We start from the raw sequence: 25243 nt of genomic DNA, 5'->3' as shown, positions 1-25243 counted from the left end.
AAGCAATACTCAAATTGTACATACCATTAAAATAAATCAACAACTACAAATCTAGCAACATGAGGAACAGTTCACTGATTTATTAGATGAATATATACCCATATAATCAATGAAAACTGTATGATATAAAATAATTTAAGAAATGTTGGGAATTAGCAGCACCATCTGTTATTGAAATAGCAAGGAAAACTTCACATATTTTAAGCAAACACGAGAAGGGAGTAACTACTTTAAGACCTAATAATGCCATTGGTCTGGGATGAAAAAGAAGGGAATTGTTTTAGGCAAACACACTTCCTTCTATGCCGAAGATTTAGTAAGCATATCTGATGACTAAGGTTTTAGAATGCTACTGATGTAAGAGATACTGCATAGTATTTTAATTGGGACCAGACTAACTGTAGCATGGCTCAACACTTCTATGAAAAATTTAGTTCTGAATTATGAAATCAGAAATAAAAAATAATGTTTAAAAGACACCTGTCTCTAAGAAACATTAAGTGAAACACAGGTCACTATGAAAATACATCACTTTTCCAGTCTGCTTAATAATTTACTTTAAAAAGTTGCACAGTTTTCAAGACAAGTGGCTTATACAAATTTTTTAATAAGTATTTTAAAAAGCTTAAATGTTTTTCTAAAATCTAATAGATTCTTTTGATTTCTTTAAACATTTAGCCCTGTTGTCACAATTACTGTGTATTAGATTAAGAGACTGAATTTGTGTGGATACAAATTTACACAAATTTTACAGCAACTTATACCCTAACATCTATAAAATCCACATTTATAATACAAGCAAGTACAAGGCCAGGATAAAATTGCTGAATTCCAAAAAGTCAAACTGTATATTCTTTTAATTTTTTCTCCTTAAAAAAAAGTCGAACTTCGGCACCAAATTTAAAAAGCTCTCTCCTAAGTTTGGAAAAACCTCATTTCCCAGATGCATTTCAGCAAACACAAACAGTTTTCCTGTGTTGATGAAGTAAAGGATTTCCAATTTTCTTCTGGCCCCTAAGTCTGCGTCGCATGGTGAGTTTAACAGAGTTCTTTCGCTGTGAGGTTGTGGGGAGACTTGCAGGCTGAGCACCACTACTTCGACTTAAGCCATTTCGTCTATGTTTCTTCATCAGGGGGCCAGAATTGGACTCTTCTAGTGTCCTTTTAAAGTTTGTTGGAGGGGTTCTTTCAATTTCTTGGGCTTTCATTTGGCCAGGAGTTGACATCTTCAAATTTTTTTGGTCCATGACAGTGTTTGTTGAGTTAGTAGGCACAAGGCCAACTGGAAGGCTATTATTCAAAGAATCATGTATCCTTAAAGTCAGGGCTTTAGCGCAATTTTCTTCAAGTGGTTCTGGATCTTTTGAGGGTATGACTACACCCTGGACATTCCCTCGAGCTATCTCAGCTGAAACCTCTAAAAAATTCTCTGAGAAGGCATTGCTACGAACCAGGGCAGGTATATGGTCCTTAGAGTTCAGCCTTGGCCATGGATCCTCCTCCAGGGACTGAAAAATAAGAAGGTAAAACAAATAAGAAAAAATTTATCCTAGAACTCAACAAACCTATGTATGTGATGTTAGGCTTGTTATGAAGCTAGTAGGATGGCAAAAACATGTTATATGCATTCACTAATTCATTCACCATATATTTACTGAACTATGTGTAAGGTTTAATGGGAGGAACCAGAGTGAGAAGACAATATAAAGGTAAGAATGACATTGAATTCTGTCTTCAGGGTAATAGATGAAATTATAAAATAATCTACTCAAGTGGGTGAAAATTCACGTGGTCACATGTATTTTCTATCCACTGGCAGGTAACCAAAAATAAGATACATTAAGGAACAAAATTTCAAAACAAACCCTCAAAATTAACCATAGGCACACATTCACTCTTCCACTATTCTGTACCCAAACATGGAGAAGATTAAAAGTATCGCATTCTCTGTGTGCGTTTTAATTTTACTTTTGACAATAACATAATTGATGAAATCGCTCTATTTTTCATAAAAGTCTTATATTTTTCCATAAGAACCATCAAAAAAATTGCTTTAAGATGCCATTAAGTGCTTACTACAGCAGCACATATACTAAAATTCGAATAACACAAAGAAGATTAGCATGGCCCCTGTGCAAAGATGATACAAATTCACGAAGTGTTCCCTATTTCAAAAAAGAAAAAAAGCTTTAAAAAATCTCAATTTTTGGCTGGGCACAGTGGCTAACCCTGTAATCTCAGCACTTTGGGAGGCTGAGGCAGGTGGATCATTTGAGGTCAGGAGTTCAAAACCAGCCTAGCCAACGTGGTGAAACAGCATCTCTACTAAAAATATAAAAATTAGCCAGGCATGGTGGTGCGCACCTGTAATCCCAGCTACTCTGGAGGCTGAGATGGGAGAACTGCTTGAGCCCAGGAGGTGGAGGCTGCAGAGAGCAGAGATCGCACCACTGCACTCCAGCCTGGGTGACAGAGTGAGACCCCGTCTCACAATAAATAAATAAATAAATAAATAAAAATAAAAACCTCAATTTTATAGTAATGAAAACTAGTGTAACCACTGGGGGGGATGGTAGCATCTCCGTAGGATAAGCAACAAATCTGTGGTTTTTTGGTTTATTTCCTATCTCCTAAATTCTAATTTCTGAGTACGTAGAGTGGAAAGCATTACAACATTAAAACACATTATTAAAGCAAAGTACGACATTAAAGCAACTATGCCATAATGGTCATAATGAAAACTCAGATGAATGCTGCTTTGCACCCATCCTGCAAACACTAGATACTGTTCTGTGATTTGAGAAAAGTAGTACACATGGGACCCTACTGAGAATGGTTAGGGAAATTCCCAATTGATGAAACAAATCAGAATTATCCAAGGCACTTTATTGTTTTTAAAAATGCTGTTTTTAAAACGCTTCATGTCAATCTAGATATGCACCACTACTTTGAGTGTAGTGCTCTAAATCTACATATACTCAGAATATCCGCTCACCTCCAGATAAGAACATTCTTACTGTCAAACCCAACTCTTCCAAAGCAATAACATTTCATAAAATCATTGTCTTAATACTTTATCAAGGTCCAGAGTTAAAGCATAAACACTCTCTCCCCCACACATGTATAATTTCCTCAAGTGGACTCTCAATCAAAATTTATTAAAATACTAATAGATTCTGAAAAGTCCACGCAAATCCTTTTGTAGAGCAGTAAATGAAGACATATTTATCTGATCTTTCTCTGAAATAAAATCTCCTATAAAATAAACACCTTTCCTTTTTTTTTTTTCCCCCAAAGACGGAGTCTTGCTCTGTCGCCCAGGCTGGAGTGCAGTGGCGCAATCTCGGCTCACAGCAAACTCTGCCCCCCGGGTTCACGCCATTCTCCCGCCTCGGCCTCCTGAGTAGCTGGGACTACAGGCAACCGCCATCACGCCCGGCTAATTTTTTGTATTTTTAGTAGAGATGGGGTTTCACCATGTTAGCCAGGATGGTCTTGATGTCCTGACAGCTGATCTGCCCACCTTAGCCTCCCAAAGTGCTGGGATTACAGGTGTGAGCCACCGCGCCCAGCCACCTTTCCTTTTTTTTTTTTTTTTTGAGATGGAGTTTCACTCTTGTTGCCCAGGCTGGAGTGCAACCTCCACCTCCCGTGTTCAAGCAATTCTCCTGCCTCAGCCTTCCGAGTAGTTAGGACTACAGGTATGCACCACCCACACCTGGCTAAATTCTTTTTTTTTTGTATTTTTAGTAGAGACGGGGTTTCTCCATATTGGTCAGGCTGGTCTCAAACTTGCGACCTCAGGTGATCCGCCCACCTCGGCCTCTCAAAGTGCTGTGATAACAGGCGTGAGCTACTGCACCCAGCCTGAATATACAACTTTCTTAAAAGTGCTATATAAAAGTATACTTATAATAGGAATGTTTCCTTTAATTTGTCTAGAGTTAAAAGGGAAATAAGGGAGGCAGGGAGGTTCAAAAAATAAAATGAAAGGGAAATTGAAGGCATCCAGAAGCTTCTTTTTTAGTTTGTTTGAGACTGAGTCTTGCTCTGTCATCCAGGCTGGAGTGCAGTGGCGTGATCTCTGCTCACTGTAACCTCTGCCTCCCAGGTTCAAGCGATTCTCCCACCTCACCCTCACAAGTAGCTGGGATTAGAGGCACCTGCCACCATGGTTGGCTAATTTTTGTATTTTCAGTAGAGACGGGCTTTCACCACACTGGCCAGGCTGGTCTCAAATTCCTGACCTTAAGTGGTCCACCCTCCTTGTCCTCCCAAAGTGCTGGGATTACAGGGGTGAGCCACCACACCCAGCCCAGAAACCTGTTTCTAAAATGACCTCAATCTAATCATAGGTAAGAATATGCTTTACTGAAAAACATACTGACTCTAGGACCAATGGACATTGAAGAAAAGGACAAAGAATTTCTAGTTACTAATCTGTTACTGCCCCAAATACATCACTTCTCTGTTCTTTTTTTTTTTTGAGACAGAGTTTCGCTCTTGTTGCCCAGGCTGGAGTGCAATGGCACAGTCTTGGCTCACTGCAACCTCCACCTCCTGGGCTCAAGTGATTCTCCTGCCTCAGCCTCCCAAGTAGCTGGGATCACAGGCACCCACCACTACACCCAGTTAATTTTTCTATTTTTAGTAAAGACAGGATTTCACCATGTTGGCCAGGCTGGTCTCAAATTCCTGACCTCAGGTGATCTGCCTGCCTCGGCTTCCCAAAGTGCTGGGATTACAGGTATGAGACACCATGCCCGGCCCACTTCTCTTTTTTATTAAAAATATACTCTTTCTGGAGCCATTGCTCCATTTATTTTTTATTTATTTTTTGAGACAGAGTCTCACTGTTGCCCAGGCTGGAGTTCAGTAGCATGATCTCAGCTCACTGCATCCTCTACCTCCTGGGTTCAAGCAATTCTCCTGTCTCAGCCTCCTGAGCAGCTGGGACTACAAGGCACTCGCCACCATGCCCAACTAATTTTTGTATTTTAGTAGAGACGGGGGTTCACCATATTGGTCAGGCTGGTCTCAAACTCCTGACCTCAGGTGATGTGCCTGCCTTGGCTTCCCAAAGTGCTGGGATAACAAGCGTAAGCCACCACACCTGGCAGCTCCATTGATTTACTATAAACTGCATGGTTCATTGAAAGTTTGATTATTCTTGCCTGTTTTAGTACTGACTATATGTTGGGCAGCAACAGTCTCTGTTCTAGAATGTCTTACATATAGGTTTCTCATTTCAACAATGAGTTGCATGTAAGTTTATCCCTCCGTATTAGGTTGATTCAAATGTTTAACCTGGTCACAAGCACGTTCTGGCTGATCACAGAAAAAATACGTTAAGTAATAAGCAATCACTGACCAAGAGCTCATGCTGCTTTAATATAGAAAAATAATGTGCCACAAGACCAGGCAGCAAATAAGTTCTGTAGCAGAAGGCTTTCTAATGCCAAATAATCACATCACTACTGCAGGCACAAGAAAAATGGTACTAGTCAAGCTATCTAATGGAATAAAACATATTGCTATAGCATGCATAATAAGGTTAGATATTAGGTGGAATTTCTTTATAAAAGAAAAACAATGGGATGATTTCAGAGTTAACACAATATATTGTAATTTCTGTTTAGCTGTGTATTTATTTATTTATTTATTTATTTATGAGACAGAGTCTTGCTCTGTCGCCCAGGCTGGAGTACAGTGGTGCGATCTCGGGCTCACTGCAAGCTCCGCCTCCCGGGTTCACGCCATTCTCCTGCCTCAGCCTCCTGAGTGGCTGGGACTACAGGCGCCCGCCACCACGCCCGGCTAATTTTTTTGTATTTTTTGTAGAGACGGGGTTTCACCGTGTTAGTCAGGATGGTCTCGATCTCCTGACCTCATGATCTGCCCGCCTCGGCCTCCCAAAGTGCTGGGATTACAGGCATGAGCCACTGCGCCTGGTCTATTTATTTATTATTTATTTTATTTATTTATGTTTTTGAGATGGAATCTCACTCTGTCACAAGACTGGAGTGCAGTGGTGTGATCTTGGCTCACTGCAACCTCTGCCTCTCAGGTTCAAGTGATTCTCCTGCCTCAGCCTCCCGAGAAGCTGGGACTACAGGTGCACACCACCACACCCAGCTAATTTTTGTATCTGTGGTAGAGACGGGGTATCACCATGTTGGCCACGATGGTCTCAATCTCTTGACCTTGTTATCCACCCACCTTGGGCTCCCAAAGTGCTGGGTTTACAGAAATGAGCCACCGCACCCGGCCAGCGGTGTCTTTTTAAATGCACAGATTATTATTCTGACCCTACAGGGGTGCTGGCTTCCCTTCCCCCACTTTCTCCTTGAACGTTTCCTTTTCCTTCTGTTTTTATTGGCATTCTGTGGGAATACATTGCATCTGTTAGCACAGGCAACTATTTAGACTTCTCAGATGTACCCCAGATTAATTTGTATTGCTAAGGCCTGCACGTTCGTAAAACAGTGATGTGATGTTGAGGTTACCCCCTAAAAATACATAGTTTAAAAAAGTTCACTGCTTCAGAGATCAACTTTCTCCTCCCACCTATCCTGTAATCCAATATTAAACAATTACAAACTGTGCCTAAAACATAACTAAGTTTTAATTTTCTGAAACTCTTTGCTCTCTTCCCCATTCCTTTCTTATAGATCTTAGCTTGTAAAACATAGCTAAATTTAGTTTTGCCCTAAACAAAGGACAGAGAAAGAAATGTGTGTCATAGTAAACTACCTTAAACAAAGGCTTTCCACTATCTCCATCCCAAAACAAAGACTGATTTATGTGAAAATTCAAATAGAAGTTGACATGTTTATAGACAAATCTAGTCTCAAATGCCTTGTCTAAATGTAAGTCTCTGAAACTATTCAATATTAATCAAATTCTCATTAAATTTATCTCTATGTTACTAAACATGAGGTAACTTTAATAATGATGTAAATCAAACATAGTCGGGAGTACTCACCTTTATGTCAATTAAGGTAAATAAAACAAACCAAAAACAATTTCTTGGGCAGAAATTTGTCTTTGTTAGTTGTTAGGTCAGAGCCAACAATACTAATTATTCTGAATTAATCTAAATATTTTCCCATATTTGGGCAGGGCCAATGGGTTAACAAATAACTATACCTGCATATGGCATGCATACGTCTTATCTTTAGTAGTATTATTAGGTCATTATCAGAATTATTATTACTATGTTTTTTGAGACAGAGTCTTGCTCCGTCACCAGGCTGGAGTGCAGTGGCACAATCTCAGTTCACTGCAACCTCCACCTCCCGGGTTCAAGCGATTCCCCTGCCTCTGCCTCCCAAGTAGCTGGGATTACAGGCACGAGCCACCATGCCCAGCTAATTTTTTGTATTTTAGTACAGATGGGGTTTCACCATGTTGGCTAAGATGGTCTCAATCTCCTGACCTCCTGATCCGCGTGCCTCGGCCTCCCAAAGTGCTGGGATTACAGGCGTGAGCCACTGCGCCCAGTCCAGAATTTAATTTTTTTCTTTTCTTTTCTTTTTTTTTTTTTTTTGAGATGGAGTTTCGCTGTTGTTGCCCAGGCTGGAGTGCAATGGCGTGATCTTGGCTCACTGCAACCTCCACTCCTGGGTTCAAGTGATTCTCCTGCCTCAGCCTCCCAAGTAGCTGGGATTACAGGCATGCACCACCACACCTGGCTAATTTTGTATTTTTAGTAGAAATGGGGTTTCTCCATGTTGGTCAGGCTGGTTTCTAACTCCTGACCTCAGGTGATCTGCCCAATTCGGCCTCCCAAAGTGCTGGAATTACAGGCATGAGCCACCGTGCCTGGCTTAAGTAATTTTTTAAACATATTTTATGTATGGGTTTACTAATGCCAGTCAGCAGACTGCAATAATTTTTATTTGAGGTCAATATTAAGAATGCCCCTTTGTCCCTCACACTATTCCCCACTCTAATGTCTCCTCCTTCTCTATACTGCCTAAAGGTCAGTTATCGGGGAACATGAAAGTAATAATTATATACAAATATTCAGACATACGCAAATATACAAACACAAGCTCCTTCGCAGCTTCGAAGAGAGAATAAAGAGGCTTTAAAGGATTTCAACCTACATTACCATTCATGGTTTTCAAAGAAAAGAAAACTTTTGTAAATGAAAATACTTCATTTTGGCTGGACCTGTAATCCCAGCACTTTGGGAGGCCAACGCGGGTGGATCACCTGAGGTCAGGAGTTCAAGACCAGCCTGGCTAACATGATGAAACCCTATCTCCACTAAAAATACAAAAAATTAGCAGGGCATAGTGGCAGGCACCTGTAATCCCAACTACTCGGGAGGCTGAGGTAGGAGAATCACCTGAACTTGGGAGGTGGAGGTTGCAGTGAGCCAAGATCGTGCCACTGCACTCTAGCCTGGGCAACAAGAGTGAAACTCTGTCTCAAAAACAAAAAAATAAAATGAAATGAAAAGATTTCATTTTATCTGGCCATATGTGGTTTTTGCCATATGTATGTAAAGTGAAAGAAAGCAAAGCAGTAATAACCCATTTCCAAGCACGGACTATAGGATTACAACGCCCAAAATTAAAGCCCTTGACACTTTAAAAAACTGCCTGAATAGATAACGTTAGATTTCGCTATATTTCCCATTTTAATGGTCAGTCTACTGAAAACACATTCTCAGAAAGCCAAGTTAGCCATACTATGTATTAAAGCATTTATCAATCAATATTGCTAATTTTTGGTGGGAAAAATTAGTATGAAAACACAGCCAAGTATTTGAGTTCTTAGTAAATCAAAAAAGGAAAGTATGATATCTACTTAAAATTTGCTTATTTCAAAGCATATTTTAAACTCACTCAATATTAATGTGGCTAAGAAACAGGAATAAAGTTTCTTAGACGAGTTAACAGACAATCAGTTGTAATGTCTGCTGTCCTCAGGTCCAGCTCAATTTTGATTTTCTACGACCTCGTTTAGACAGTTTAATCTCTCAGACTTATTACTGATAAAATGAAATAATAACATTAGCTCTACTTCTGGGCTATGAGATTCAAATAAAATATATTTAAGTGCTTCACAAACTTCTAAATGCTTTAAAAATAATATTCATAGCATTAGATGGCAAACGATAATATTCTTAAGAGCCCACAATCACCTTTTTATTAGTGCTGTACACATGGCTGGCATTGAGATTAGTATTGATATAAAGATGTCTCTCTGATAATAAGTTATACCACTTTCTTGAACCGAGTTCAAATCCAAAATCCTGTAAGAATTTAAAAATTGTTTCCAGGTGACGGTAACCAAAGAACTGGTGACTATTAAAACATAACTTAAAAACTATGGAACTATATACCTTGACTGGTGGTGTAGAACATGGGGAAGGAGTCATCACACAGGTTTCTTGACTATTATAGGAAGGGCTATCAGTCAGGTTCAGGTACAACTCATCTTCATTGGTAAAGTTTCCCTGATTGTCCACTTCTGGAGAGATGCAGATTACTATGGCACTAGTGTTATCTGCTCGGAGCATACGCTGCCTCCAGCGGCCCAATGCTCGATTCACAAGCATTTTGGCACAAGATTGTCCGTGCTCACCCTGTATTCAAAAGAACAAGGAGAAGGAAAGTAACTCAGATTTAGCTGCCACAACATCTATATCAAATTAAATATCTGGTGTTCACTGTGGCCCAAATAAACCTCCCAAATTGTCTTTTTTTTGAGATGGAGTCTCGTTCTGTCGCCCAGGCTGGAGAGCAGGGGCACGATCTCGGCTCACTGCAAGCTCCGCCTCCCAGGTTCACGCCATTCTTCTGCCTCAGCCTCCCCAGTAGCTGGGACTACAGGCACCCGCCACCACATCTGGCTTATTTTTTGTATTTTTAGTACAGACGGGGTTTCACCACATTAGCCAGGATGGTCTCGATCTCCTGACTTCATAATCCGCCTGCCTCCGCCTCCCAAAGTGCTGGGATTATAGGCGTGAGCCACTGCGCCCAGCCAAAGCTCCCAAATTTTCAAACATTATCCCCAGTCTCCTTAGCTATGTTAAAATAGTACTTCTCTAAATTAAAAAAATACTAATAAAACAAGGTTTTATCCTGTCATTAAATTTCACTATTTTTATTTTTATCAAGAAACTCAGCCTTCACTGTAACTTTAATTAGAAAATGTTGGGGAGGCTGAGGCAGGCAGATCACGAGGTCAGGAGATCCAGACCATCCTAGCAAACACTGTGAAACTCTGTCTCTACTAAAAACACAAAAAATTAGCCAGGCGTGGTGGTGGGTGCCTGTAGTACCAGCTACTTGGGAGGCTGAGGCAGGAGAATGGCATGAACCTGGGGGCGGAGCCTGAAGTGAGTGGAGATCACGCCACCGCACACCAGCCTGAGCAACACAGCGAGACTCTGTCAGAAAAGAAAAGGAAAAGGAAAAGAAAATAGAAAAGAAAAAATAAAAGAAAAAGTTGGCCAGGCGCAATGGCTCATGCCTGTAATTCCAGCACTTTGAGAGGCTGAGGCGGGTGGATCATGAGGTCAGGAGATCGAGACCATCCTGGCTAACATGGTGAAATTCTGTCTCTACCTAAAAAACAAAAAATTAACCGGGCGCGATGGCACGTGCCTGTTGTCCCAGCTACTGGGGAGGCTGAGACAGGAGAATCGCTTGAACCCAGGAGGCGGAAGTTGCAGTGAGCCGAGATCACGCCACCGCATTCCAGCCTAGGCAACACAGCAAGACTCCGTCTCCAAAAAAGAAAAAGAGAAAAAAATAAAAAAAAAAATAAGAAAAGAAAAGAAAAGAAAAAGTTATAAAGAAGTTACTTAAAAAGAAAAGTAGCCAGGCACGGTGGCTCACACCTGTAATCCCACAACTTTGGGAGGTGGAGGCAGGTGGATTGCAAGGTCAGGAGTTCAAGATCAGCCTGACCAATACGGTGAAACCCTGTCTCTACTAAAAATACAAAAATTAGCCAGGCATGGTGGCACGCGCCTGTAATACCAGCTACTTGGGAGGTTGAGGCAGGAGAATGGCATGAACCTGGGAGGCGGAGGTTGCAGTGAGCAGAGATCATGCCACGTGCTCCCGCCTGGGTGACAGAGTGAGACTCCATCTCAAAAAAACAACAACAACAAAAAGTAAACATGAAGTTATTTAGAAAACATAATTCACAAACAAGATAATCAGGCATGGTAAAAAAAAAAAATCATTGCAAAGGGTCAAATTCCTCCCAACATAAGAGATTCTGCAAATTGAAGACAATGACTCAACAGAAAAGTTGTCAAAGAATATAAACAAAATCCAGAGAAAAGGAAATATAAACAGCTGATACACACACACACACACACACACACACAGAGTCAATGTCACTCATATGAGGAAAAAATAATACAGTAACTGCTTATAGAATAAAGAACAAATATATACCAATTGAACGAGTAAAGAAAACAAAACCAAAAGGATCTCATTTTATGCAAATAAATGTGGCTTAGAATAAAACTTCCAGTGTCATATATGAACTTGTAATCTGCTAAGTTTCACAGAATAGAAGTGAAAATGATGTACTCCAGGAAAGAAGCCTACATTTTTTTTTTTTTGAGACAGAGTTTTGCTCTTGTCACCCAGGCTGGAGTGCAATGGCATGACCTCTCACTGCAACCTCCACCTCCCAGGTTCAAGTGATTCTTCCACCTCAGCTTCCCGAGTAGCTGGGATTACAGGCACCTACCCGCCATGCCCAGCTAATTTTTTTTTTTTTTTGTACTTTTAGTAGAGACAGGGTTTCACCACATTGGCCAGGCTGGTCTCGAACTCCTAACCTCAGGTGATCTGCCCGCCTCGGCCTCCCAAAGTTCTGGGATTACAGGCACAAGTCGCCGCACCCGGCTGCCTACATGTATTAAAAGTACCCGTAGAAATAAATGAATGATGAAAATGAGTGGAAAATTTGTTTGTTTGTTGTTTTTTGAGACAGGGTCTCACTCTGTCACCCAGGTTGGAGTGCAGTGGTATGACCTCAGCTTACTGCAGTCTCAACCTCCTGGGCTCAAGTGATCCTCCCACCTCAGTTACTCGGGAAGCTGAGGCAGAAGAATCAGTTGAACCCAGAAGGCGGAGGCTGCAGTGAGCCAGGATGGCACCACTGTACTCCCAGCCTGGGTGACAGAGTAAGACTCTCTCAAAAAAAAAAAAAAAAAAGAATATTATTTCAACAGACGCTGAAAAAGCATTTCATAAAACTGAACATCACTTTATGATTTAAAAAAAACCCTCATCAAAAATGGGTATAGTAGAAATATACCTCAAAATGACAAACTCACAGCTAACATCATACTGAATGGGGAAAAAATTAAAGGTCTTTCCTCTAAGGACTGAAATAGACAAGGATGCCCCACTCTCAGTACTGTTATTCAATACAATACTGGAAGTCCTGGCCAGAGCAATTAGGCAAGAGAAAGAAATAAAGGGCATCCAAACTGGAAACGAATAAGTCAAATGAGCCTTATTTGCAGATAACATGATCTCATACCTACAAAAACCTAAAGACGCCACCAAAAAAACTGTTAGAGTTGATAAATTCAGTGAAACTGCAGGATACAAGATGAACATACAAAAATCAGCAGCATTTACATATACCAACAGCAAACAATCTGAAAAAGAACTCAAGTGGCCGGATGTGGTGGCTCATGCCTGTAATCCCAGCACTTTGGGAGGCCGAGACGGGTGGATCACGAGGTCAGGAGATCAAGACCATCCTGGCGAACACGGTGAAACCCCGTCTCTACCAAAAAATACAAAAAAACTAGCCGGGCGAGATGGCGGGCGCCTGTAGTCCCAGCTACTCGGGAGGCTGAGGCAGGAGAATGGCGTGAACCCGGGAGGAGGAGCTTGCAGTGAGCTGAGATCCGGCCACTGCACTCCAGCCTGGGCGGCAGAGCAAGACTCCGTCTCAAAAAAAAAAAAAAAAAAAAAAAAAACAAAGAAAGCAATCCCATTTCCAATAGGTATACAAATTATAAAATGCCTAGTAACCAATGTAACCAAAGATGTGAAAGATCTATAAAGGAAAACTAGAAAATACTGATGAAAGAAATTGAAGAGGACACAAAAAAATACAAAGATAGTCCATGCTTATGGATTGGATGGATTAATATTGTTAATATGACAATACTACCCAAAGCAATTTAAAGATTCAATCCCTATCAAAATTGAAATAACATTATTCACATAATTTTTTCTTTAAGCTCAGAATTTTTATGAAACCACAAAAGATCCTGAATAGCCAAAGCAATTCTAAGCCAAAAGAACAAAGCTGGAGGCATCACACTACCTGACTTCAAACTATGCTAGAGGCCTACAGTAACCAAAATAGCACAGTACTGCTACAAAAACAGACACACAGACCAATAGAACAGAATAGAAAACCTATATATAAATCCATGCAATTTGCAGCCAGCTCATCTTGAACAAAGGTGCCAAAAGCAACAATAAATGGTAGTGGGAAAACTGGATAACTATATGCTGAAGAATGAAACTATACCCCTCTCTCTCATCATACACAAAAATCAAATCAAAATGGATTAATGACTTAAATCTAAGATCTCAATTGGTAAAATTGGTAACCACAATTCTATTCTCTCTTTGTGAGATCTACTTTGATCTCACAAACTATGAAACTATTAGAAGAAAACATTGGAAAAATGCTCCAGGACATGGCTCTGGGCAAATAATTTTTGCATGAGACCTCAAAAGCACTGGCAACCAAAGCAAAAATAGACAAATGAAAATACAAGCTAAAATGCAAAGGAAACAATCAACAAAGTGAATAGACAATCCACAGAATAGGATAAAACATCTGCAAACTATCCATCTGACAAGGAATTAACAACCACAATATTTAAGGAGCTCAAATCAGTAGCAACAGAACAAAACAAACCCCAAATAATCCAATTTTAAAATGGGCAAAAGATCTAAAACACATATTTCTCAAAAGACATACAAATGATTAACAGATAATGAAAAAAATGCTCAACATCACTAATCATCAGAGAAATGCAAATCAAAACCACAGTGAGTTATCATCTCACCCCAGTTAAAATGGCTTGTATCAAAAAGATAGGCAACTACAGATGCTGGTGAGGATGTGCAGAAAGGGGAACCTTCAGTGTTAGTGGGAATGTAAATTAGTGCCGCCACTATGAAGAAGAGTATGAAGGTTCCTCAAAAAAAAAAAAAAGACAGAAGCAAACTACCATATGATCCAACAATTCCACTACTATACATATATCCAACAGAAAGAAAATCAACACACTGAAGGTGTATCTGCACTCCCATGTTTATTGCAGCACTATTCACAATAGTCCCAATACAGAATCATCCTACGTCAATTCCATTTAACACATGAATGGATAAAGAAAATGTGGTGTATACATATATACACACATAATGAAATAGTATTTGGCCATAGAAAAGAATGAAATCCTGTCATTTGCAGCAACATGGATGGAACTGGAGATCATTATGCTAAATAAAATAATCCAGGCACAGAAAGACATGATCTCACTCATATGTGGCAGCTAAAAGAGAAGATCTCACAAAGACAGAGAGTAGAATTGTGGTTATGAGAAGTCAGGAAGGGTAGTAGGGAGGAAGGGATGAAGGATGGGAAAAAAGAATACAAATGTATTTATTACTATTGAATTGTACACTTTCAAGTAGTACAAATGGTAAATTTTATATGTATAGTATACTCTGAATTTTTTAAAGTGTGTTTTAAAAATCTCTATTTTTAAGTGTAGTTATGTCCACTCAAACTTTTTTGTGTTTTCTTGAACTAGAAACAATCAATCATGCCTTATTTGTCTTCTTAAAGGACTGCCCTTCTGGGTTTTGTGAATCTCCCTAAATAATTTCTGCTCTATTATTTTCATCCTCCTATTTTGAAGGGTTTTACTCTGATGTTCTTTTTTCTAACTCTCTGACTGGATCACTTAGACTGTTTTCTTCATGTAGAATACCATGAGCCTGGTGTTATGGATGCATCATTTTATGTGCCACAAAAGAAATAAAATACATTGTCGGCTGGGCGTGGTGGCTCAACGCCTGTAATGCCAGCACTTTGGGAGGCCAAGGTGGGTGGATCATGAGGTCAGGAGATGGAGATCATCCTGGCCAACGTGGTGAAACCCCGTCTCCACTAAAATAAAAAAAATTAGCTGGGCCGGGCACGGTGGCTCACGCCTGTAATCCCAGCACTTTGGGAGGCCAAGGCAGGCGGATCATGAGGTCAGGAGATCGAGACCATCCTGGCTAACACAGTGAAACCCCGTCTCTACTAAAAATACAAAAAAAAAATTAGCCGGGCATGGTGGCGGGCGCCTGTAGACCCAGCTACTCGGGAGGCTGAGGCAGGAGAATGGCGTGAATCCGGGAGGCGGAGCTTGCAGTGAGCCGAGATAGCGCCACTGCACTCCAGCCTGGGGGACGGAGCGAGACTCCATCTCAAAAAAAAAAAAAAAAAATTAGCCAGGCATGGTGGCACGTGCCTGTAGTCCCCGCTACTTGGGAGGCTGAGGCAGGGGAATCGCTTGAACCCGAGAGGCAGAGGTTGCAGCGAGCTGAGACTGCACCACCGCACTCCAGCCTGGCGACAGAGCAAGACTCCATCTCAAACAAAACAATACAAAACAAAACAAAACACTGTTAATTGAACTATGATATACTATTTGTAAAAAGTGTTCCAATTTCAGAGATATTAAAAGAAAATATGCACCTCAGAATTGCTTAAAGGCAGCATTACTCTCTAATTCATGAATCTATCACATTCCCCACGGCACGTGGTTCATCACTCTCCAAACACCAGTTGACTGAGCCCTTACCTCTCACTTTTTCAGTGTGCCCATTTCCCTTCCCATCAATGCTCCATGAAAACAATTATATAAACCATTTTCCACTACCTTACCTGTATTTTTTTCCCTCAGCTCACTAGAATTCTGCTGACTTGAGTCCCCCTAATATTGTGTGCTCTTAAACCACACAGTCTCTCTAAGTGCATATATTGCCACAATTTACACAACTCTTGTTAACTGTCAAATTAGTATTTCCAGGCTTCCTTCCCAAGTTTTTATTTTTAAAGAGATGAGGGTCTCACTGTGTTGTCCAGGCTAGAGTGCAGTGGCTATTCACAAGCACAATCATAGCGCCCTACAGCCCTGAACTCCTGGGGTCAAGCAATCCTCCCACATCAGCCTCCTGAGTAGCTGGGACCACAGGAGCATGCCACCCCTGTCTCAAATATTTATAACTGCCTACTGAAGATATCTATCTAGATGAACCACAGGTACCTCCAATTCAACATGCCTATGTCTGAAATAATTACCTTCCCCATCTCTCCCTAAATGATGTTTCTTCTTTATAACAGCTTACTAGTCACCAGAGTTAGAAATTTAGGTGTCATCATATTCTTCTTCCTTAAAAACATACAAGCTGTCAATTCTACTACTCATGTATTTCTTTGTGGGTTTTTTGTTGTTGTTGTTGTTTGTTCTGAGATGGAGTCTCGCTCTGATACCAGGCTGGAGTGCAGTGGCACGATCTCAGCTCACTGCAACCTCTGCCTCCGGGGTTCAAGCAATTCTCCTGCCTCAACCTCCCGAGTAACTGGGATTACAGGTGTGAGTCACCACGCCTTGCTAATTTTTGTATTTTTAGTAGAGATGGGGTTTTACCATGTTGGCCAGGCTGGTCTCAAACTCCTGACCTCAAGTGATCCACCTGCCTTGGCCTCCCAAAGTGCTGGGATTACAGGGTTGAGCCACCGCGCCTGGCATACATGTATTTCTTTGTGTTTTTTCCAAAAACCACTGCTGCTTAGATCAAGCCTGCAAAATTTCTTGCTCAAATATCACTCTCTTCCATGAAGCTTCCTATGCAATCTTGTGATATTTTCTATTGTCTCACTCTCCCAGGTCTCATAAGACTTGTTCTAATTATGTATTATACGGATGCTTCCTTCAATACTCATCTTAAAACACTTTAGGGTTCATAAATAGGTTCTTCCAACCCACTACAAACTGGCTTTTGTCTTTATGCCATTGAAATGATCTCTCTCAGATCATTAAAGAACTCTAAATCCATTAAACAGAACAGTCTTTATGTTACTCTTTGATACCTGATAATCTCCGACTAAATGCAACACACCAGGCCCTGAAATTGTAAAACTGAATCAAGATGACTCTCACCTTAAAAGAACTCATGATTTAATGGGATTGTTAGTTTTTTATATATTCTATTTATAATAATATGGTAAGTGCTGAGGAAGGACCATATTCTGTTTACCTTTGCAATCCCTGTACCTAATACCTCGTGTTAGTTGAGTGAATGAATGGAGGCAATTTTTTTTTTTTTTTTTGAGACACAATTTCATTGTTATTGCTCAGGCTGGAGTGCAACGGCATGATCTTGGCTTACTGAAACCTCTGTCTCCCAGGTTTAAGCGATTCTCCAGCCTCAGCCTCCTAGGTAGCTGGGACTATAGGTGAGTGCCACCACACCCAGCTAATTCTGTATTTTTAATACAGGTGGGGTTTCACCATGTTGGCCAGGCTGGTCTCTTAACTCCTGACCTTGGGTGATCCACCCCTCTCAGCCTCCCAAAGTGCTGGGATTACAGGTGTGAGCTACTGCACCTGTACTAAATGGAGGCAATTTAACAAAAATTCAATCAATTTGCCCCTCCTTCCACCTCAAAATACAGCTTTACTATTCCTCCCATCTGAGAGAAAGATCATCTTTTCTAAGGATAACCCATCTTTGGGTCTTTGATTCCAGATACTTCCATGTGCTCTGTTAGGGGATGATGATGAAAATGTTTTGAGATTAGGAGCCGGGCGCGGCACCACAGTAGTCTCAGCTGCTCAGGAAGCTGAGGTGAGAGGACTGCTTAAGCCTAGGAGTTCTAAACCAGCCTGGGCAACGTAGTGAGACCTCATCTCTTGGGAGGAAAAAAAAAAAAGTAGTAGAAGTAGTGGTGATGGAGGCCAGGCACAGTGGCTCATGCCTTAAATCCCAGCACTTTGTGGGGCCGAGGCAGGTGGATCACCTGAGGTCAGAAGTTCAAGACCTGCCTGGCCAACATGATGAAACCCCATCTACTAAAAATACAAAAAAATTAGCTGGGTGGGGGTGGCGCATGCCTGTAATCCCAGCTACTCGGGAGGCTGAGGTGGGAGGGGAATCGCTTGACGCCGGGAGGCGGAGGTTAGAGTGAGCTGAGATCATGCCACTGCACTCCAGCCTGGGTGACAGAGCAAGACTCTGTCTCAAAAAAAAAAAGAGGTAGTGGTGATGGTTGTACAACTTTGTGAACTACACTAAGAATCACTGAATTATATACTTTAAAAGGATAAATTTTATGGTATGCGAATTATATGTCATTTAAAAAAATAAGGAATTAGCAGTGTTCCATAGGCCAATTTATACTGAAGTCAGTGGTTGTGTGTTTTGTTATTAGGTTTCACTTATATATTTCTTGTCTCATTCCTCGAATGATTAGGAGCTACAAAGCCTATGTTTTACCCACTAGCAGATCCAGGCAAATGCAAAAATCTACCCAAGGTCAATGTCCTTAGTTCATATTCAAGATTCTGACAGAAGTACCAAAACAATGTTTAGACAACAATATCAAGTTATTGAATCACTTCTCACCATCAGGTATTTTTTCTCCTCTTGGTCCTGGCACATTGAGATGGCATCTTGTGGTGGAATCATATTCCAAAGCCCATCACTCCCCAATATAATATACTTGTGCTTCTGAGGGTCAAGAGTGTGGACACTTGTGTCTGGTTCAGGTGACACCACAAACTCACCACTGAAGAAATCATAGCTCCACAAATCACCTGGGGGAAGGGAGCAGAAAAAGCAAGAAGTATTACTTGAAAGCTAGTAGTACAACAGCAACAGATTAAAAGAGAAAATCGACACAGTTCATCTCAACAGATGCAGAAAAGCATTTGATAACATTCAAACTCCTTTCACGGTAAGATTTCCTAGCAAACTAAGAATAAAAGAGAACTCCCTTAACCTGATAAAGTATATCCACCAGAATTCTGTAATCAGCTTACTTAAAGGTAAAATGTTAAAAGTATTCCCTTTAAAACGTAGAAATAAGAAAACTATGCCTTGTACCATTGTTTCTCTTCTGATACTATACTGAGTCCTTCCCAGCACAGAAAGATAATAAAAATAATGGATATACAAAATGGAAAGGAGAAAATAATACTATTATTATTTGCAGATAATTTCATTTCCACATGGAAAGCCAAAAAGAAATTATTACAATAGGAAAGTTTGGCAAAGTTGTTAAATACAAACTCAATATATAAGTCAACAGTATTTCTATATAATAGCAATACATAGAAAATATAAATTTTTAAATAATCTAATTTTAACAATGAACCAAATGTAAGGTACTTAGGAACAACTTTAACAAACGGTATACATACCTGTTATGAAGATTATAGATTCTATTTTGAAACATTAAAAAGATAATCTAAATGAATGAAGAAACCAATCAAATTCATAGACAGGAATACTTATCATAATAAAGATGTCAATTCTTCCCAAAATAATCTACAAAGTCAATATAATTCTAACCAAAATCCCAAAAAGATTGTTGTAGAATTTGACAGGCTAAGCGCAAAGGGCCAGGAATAATCAAGTTAATTTTGAAGAAAAAGGACAAGATGAGAACTTATCCTACAAACAGAAGTACCAATGGCTGTTTGCAAACTTCCTGTTAATCTCTAGATCAGTAAAGTACCTACATCAAAACTTACAGAACAAGTACCAGTCACTTGGAAGAAAATTCAAAATATAAAAACCAGCATTTTAATGCTGTTTACCAACCATATGACCAACCTTTGGAGAGCAACAGTTCTCTCTTTCACTGAGCTGGAAAAAGAAAGTTCTTACACATTTCTCGTTCTCCTTGATTAGCTCCACATAAAAACAATGCCTAAACTTCTGCCTTTAAACCTATTAGATACAAACATCAAAATGCTCAAGAGAAAAGAACTTTCAGTCGACCTAAGTCATCAAAAAGATCAAAAAAACTAAAACAGAAGAAAATAACAGTGATTTATAGAAACCATCTACTTTTCTGTAATACATAAGACAACATAAATGAAACTATAAATTTTTCTTTTGTTTCCAATAAATGTGGAAGAGGAGACAGAAAGAAGAAAACATTAATTTCTGCCTCTTTTGTTTATTGTGAACTACTTAAGGGAAAGGCCTAAATTAAAAGCAAAAGATTTTCAGACAAGAGGTTAAACAATTTTTGTCCCCTTTCAGTAGGTCTGTTTTTTTGTTGTTGTTAAATAAGAGGAAGAGCTTTGTCCTTTTCCTTATTTAAACTTCCTCACTAGCTCCCATCAGAAATACTGGCAATTCAAACATACTGGGAGTCCAAGGAAAGAATAATTCAAATTAATTACTCCCACTCAAAAGTAGCAAAATCACTGCTACCCAGACTCTTCAAAGAGCAATTCAGCCCTCTCAGCAGCAAAACAGAATACACGCAACCACTAAAAGCTAATTATAATCCAGATAAGCTCACAAAGACACACTTACCTCATTATACCAGCAAAACAAAGCTGCCTGGTTGACGAAATAATAAAAATGAACATGGAGACAGTGGCACAATCATGGCTCACTGCAGGATCGATCTCCTGGGCTCAAGTGATCCTCCTACGTCAACCTCTCAAGTAGCTGGGACTATAGGTGTATACCAACAGGCCCAGCTAATTTATTTTTTGTAGAGATGGGGTTCCCACTATGTTGTCCAGGCTGGTCTCCAAGTCCTGGACTCAAGCAATCCTCCCACCTCGGTCTCCCAAAGTGGTGGGATTACAGGTATGAGCCACGGTACTGGGTCTGCCTTTTTATTTTATAATATTATGTAATACACCTACATGGTACGAAAACCAAAAGATACAAAAGGGTATATATACAGTGAAAATTCTCCTTTCTCATCACTGCCCTTCCAGTTTTCCCTGAAAGGACTATTATTATTATGTTCTTACCTTTCTGGAGATACCTATCTATCTACCTACCTACATATATATATGTGTGTGTATATACACACACACACACCCACACACACATATATTTACATTGCTTTGGTGAAACTGTCCTTTCAAGTTTCCAACTCTTTTACTGACAACTTCCAAATCACTAGTCTCCAATATCTTGCCAATATCTACTACTTTTTTTTTGAGATGGAGTTTCGCTCTTGTTGCCCAGGCTGGAGTGCAATGGCGTGATCTTGGCTCACTGCAACCTCCGCCTCCTGGTTTCAAGTGATTCTCCTGCCTCAGCCTCCTGAGTAGCTGGGATTACAGGTGCCCACGACCACACCTGGCTAATTTTTGTATTTTTAGTAGAGACACGTTTCACCATGTTGGCTAGGCTGGTCTGGAACTCCTGACCTCAGGTGATCTGTACTCCTAGACTTCCCAAAGTGCTGGGATTACAGGCATTAGCCACCACGCCCGACCTCAATCTCTCTTTCTCGATAAACCACAATACGTTTTCAGAAGAACGGATTGTTTCTTCTAACTTAAATTTTTAAACTGTGGGTTTTGACTAAGATACATGGTCTATTTCTATTTCTTTGATTTCTTTCATCATTTTGTAGTTTCCCGCATATAAATCTTAAACATAGTTTGTTACAATTATACCTAATTGTATTTCATGGGTTTTTTTTGGGTGCAATTATAGATGATACTTATTTAAATTTCATTATGAACTGTTCATTTTTAGTACATAAAAATATGATAGACTGTATAGGCTGAATCTGGGTCCTGTGAACTTGCTGAATCCACTTATTAATTCCAGTAGTTCTTCTGAAGATTATTTGGGATTTTTTATGCAGACAATGTTTGGATCTGTGGATAGAACTGGTTTTAGTTATTTGCTGAACCATCTGAGATTAGATTACAGACTCAAAACACTTCACCTCCAAATAGTAATACTTCAACAGTTATCTCCTAAGCATGAGGATGCTATTCTACCACACTCAGACAATTTTCTTTTTGTAACTGGTGAGTAGTTTGTAGGGTGAAAGTTTGAGGCTCTGTGAAATATCCTGTTCTGTACCAAAATATGCCATATTTTAGCCTCTACTGATGATTCCTGAATGAATCAATTATCATAATGGTTATAAACTGATGATAGAATTGGGATATTCTAACTACATTTATTAGCTGACAGTTTATTTTACTTTACTTTGGTTCTTTTCTTCTTTCCCAACCCCAGAAAGTTTTTGTTTTGTTTTGTTTGAGACATGGTCTTACTCTGTTGCCCAGGATGGAGTGCAGCGGTGCGATCATGGCTCCTTGCAGCCTGCGCCTCCCAGGCTCAAGCAGTTCTCTCATCTGTCTTCCAAGTAGCTGGGACTACAGGGGTGTGCCACCGCACCCAGCTAATTTTTTTGTATTTTTTTCTACAGATGGGGTTTTGCCATGTCGGCCAGGCTGATCTCGAACTCCTGAGCTCAAGCGATCCACCCGCCTCGGCCTCTCAAAGTGCTAGGATTACAGGCTGCTGGGATTACAGGCATAAGCCACTGTGCCCAGGCCTGAAAGTTTCTGTTTTGTTTTGTTTGAGTTGGAGTCTCGCTCTGTTGCCCAGGCTGGAGTGCAGTGGTGTGACCTCGGCTCATTGCAAGCTCTGCCTCCTGGGTTCACACCATTCTCCTGCCTCAGCCTCCCGAGTAGCTGGGAATACAGGTGCCCGCCACCACACTGGGCTAATTTTTTTGCATTTTTAGTAGAGATGGGGGTTTCACCATGTTAGCCAGGATGGTCTCGATCTCCTGACCTCGTGATCCACCTGCCTCGGCCTCCCAAAGTACTGGGATTACAGGCGTGAGACACCACGCCTGGCTGAAAGTCTTTTTTAAAGAATTTTCTGGCCGGACACAGTGGCTCACGCCTGTAATCCCAACACTTTGGGAGGCTGAGGCTGGTAGATCACGAGGTCAAGAGATCGAGACCATCCGGGCCAAAATGGTGAAACCCTGTCTCTACTAGAAATACAAAAATTAGCTGGGGGCGGGGGTGGTGCACACCCATAGTCCCAGCTACTTGAGAGGCTGAGGCAGGAGAATTGCTTGAACCCAGGAGACAGAGGTTGCAGTGAGCCGAGATCGCACCACTGCATTCCAGCCTGATGACAGAGCGAGACACCGTCTCAAAAAAAAAGGAGTTTTCTTTGGAGTCTCTCTGAATCTACTATGGGAGGGTGGCTACCCAATTCACAAATTGGCTACCCAAATCACAAAAATACAGTCCATCTCTATATAGACTTACAGATTCTTTTTTATTCAATATTTGTAAACTTATTCCTGTTATAATTTGTTTTGATGCTCAAGTTGCTTCAAATTTGCTAGTAAAAGTCTCTAGAATCTGACCTTTTAACAAACTCACCAGATGATTCATACTCAGAGCCACTTTCCTTTGTTTTATCAGTTCAAAGAGTCTGTGTGATTCTATATAATATCAAATAAATGGTAAGGATCAGAATCGAGCCTTTAACTAAGGATTTTTATTACTGATCTAGTGTTTGTACACCAAAGTAGGATCACAGAACATTTCTGCAGGTCCTGAAAGGAGGTGTCTTGGACATTGGCAGACAGCCAATTCCCTTTTTTCCTCAGTAGAGGGTGCTGAAGGGACACCAGAAGAGAGGAGGCCTGCTTTCTGGTTCCAGTATATTTTCTGCTTGCTCTTGTGGCACATGGCAGCCAGTAGTACACAAGACACTCAGTGGTCCTTACACCAAGCAAATTTCAGCACCCCTTTGAGTGGTTTCCCATGGAGAACTTCCAACAACGTTTACACCTCTAATCCATTCTCAAAATTGCAATTAAAATTCTCTCTTTAAAACACAAACCTAGTAAATTAAAGATTTAAATGTAAGACCTCAAACTGTAAGACTCCTGGATGGACATCAGCCTTGGGAAAGAATCTGTGACTAAATCCTCAAAAGCAACTGCAACAAAAACAAAAATTGACAAGTGGGACCTAATGAAAGAGCTTCTGCACAGCAAAAGAAACTATCAACAGAGTAAACAGACAACCTACAGAAAGGGAGAAAATATTTGCAAACATGTATCTGACAAAGAACTAATTATCTAGAATCTGTAAGGACCTTAAACAATTCAACAAGTTTAAAAACAAATAACCCCATTAAAAAGTAGGCAGAAGGCATCAACAGTTTTCAAAAGAAGACATGCAAATGGCCAAGAATGATAAAAAGCTCCACATTAGTAATCATTAGAGAATGCATATGAAAACCACAATGAGATACCATCTCATACCTGTCAGAATGACTATTATTAAAAAGTCAAAAAATGACAGATGCTGGCAAAGCTGCAGAGAAAAGGGAATGCTTATACACTGTTGGTGGGAATATAAATTAATTCAGCCACTGTGGAAAGCAGTATGGAGATACCTCAAAGAACTTAAAACAGAACTACCATTCGATCTAGCAATCCTGTTACTGGGTATACATCCAAAGGAAAATAAATTGCTCTACCAAAAAGACATATGCACTCAAATGTTCATCAGAGCACTGTTCACAATAGCAAAGACAAGGAATCTACTTAGGTGCCCATCAAAAGTGAAATGGATAAAGAAAATATGGTACATACACACTACGGAATAATACATAGCCACGAAAAAAATGAAATTATGTCCTTTGCAGCAACACAGATGCAGCTGGAGGCCACTATCCTAAGCAAATTAATGCAGGAAAAGAAAGCCAAATACCACATGTTCTCACTTATAAATGGGAGCTAAACATTGGGTACACATGAACATACAGATGGCAACAACAGACACTGAGGACCACTAGAGGGAGAAGGGAGAGAAGGAGGAAGACGTGAAAAACTAACAATTGGGTACTATGCTCTCTACCTGGATGACGGAATCAACCGTACCCCAAACCTCAGCACCATGCAATATACCCATGTAACAAACCTGTACATGTACTTCCTGAATCTAAAAGTTGAAATTACAAAAACAAAAAAACCCCCACAAATCTAGGATAAATGGTGGATGATGGTTGCAAAACAGTATAACTGTACTTAACATCAATGAACCATGTGCTTACAACAGTAAGTTGTGTGTATGCTAAGTATATATTACCACAATTAAAAACACACAAATCTGGTT

General features: G+C 40.3%; 1 protein-coding gene across 1 annotated transcript in view; it reads right to left on the bottom strand.

The window, feature by feature from the left end:
• Positions 1-53: 53 nt before the first annotated feature.
• The window catches only part of PPM1D (protein phosphatase, Mg2+/Mn2+ dependent, 1D), a 72489-nt gene continuing 47299 nt past the window's right edge, over positions 54-25243 (bottom strand). The window contains exons 4-6 of the mRNA XM_011979148.1: positions 18711-18901; positions 9359-9601; positions 54-1508 (exon numbers count right to left, since the gene is read on the bottom strand). Of these exons, the coding sequence (XP_011834538.1) occupies positions 951-1508; positions 9359-9601; positions 18711-18901 (992 nt within the window). The 3' untranslated portion in view covers positions 54-950. The remainder of the gene's footprint in view (positions 1509-9358; positions 9602-18710; positions 18902-25243) is intronic.

The sequence above is a fragment of the Mandrillus leucophaeus genome, unplaced genomic scaffold (genome assembly GCF_000951045.1).
Source record: "Mandrillus leucophaeus isolate KB7577 unplaced genomic scaffold, Mleu.le_1.0 Scaffold20, whole genome shotgun sequence".
In the NCBI taxonomy this organism is placed as follows: domain Eukaryota; kingdom Metazoa; phylum Chordata; class Mammalia; order Primates; family Cercopithecidae; genus Mandrillus; species Mandrillus leucophaeus.
Note: the sequence above shows the minus strand (reverse complement) of the source record. Positions and strands in the feature narration are given on the sequence as shown.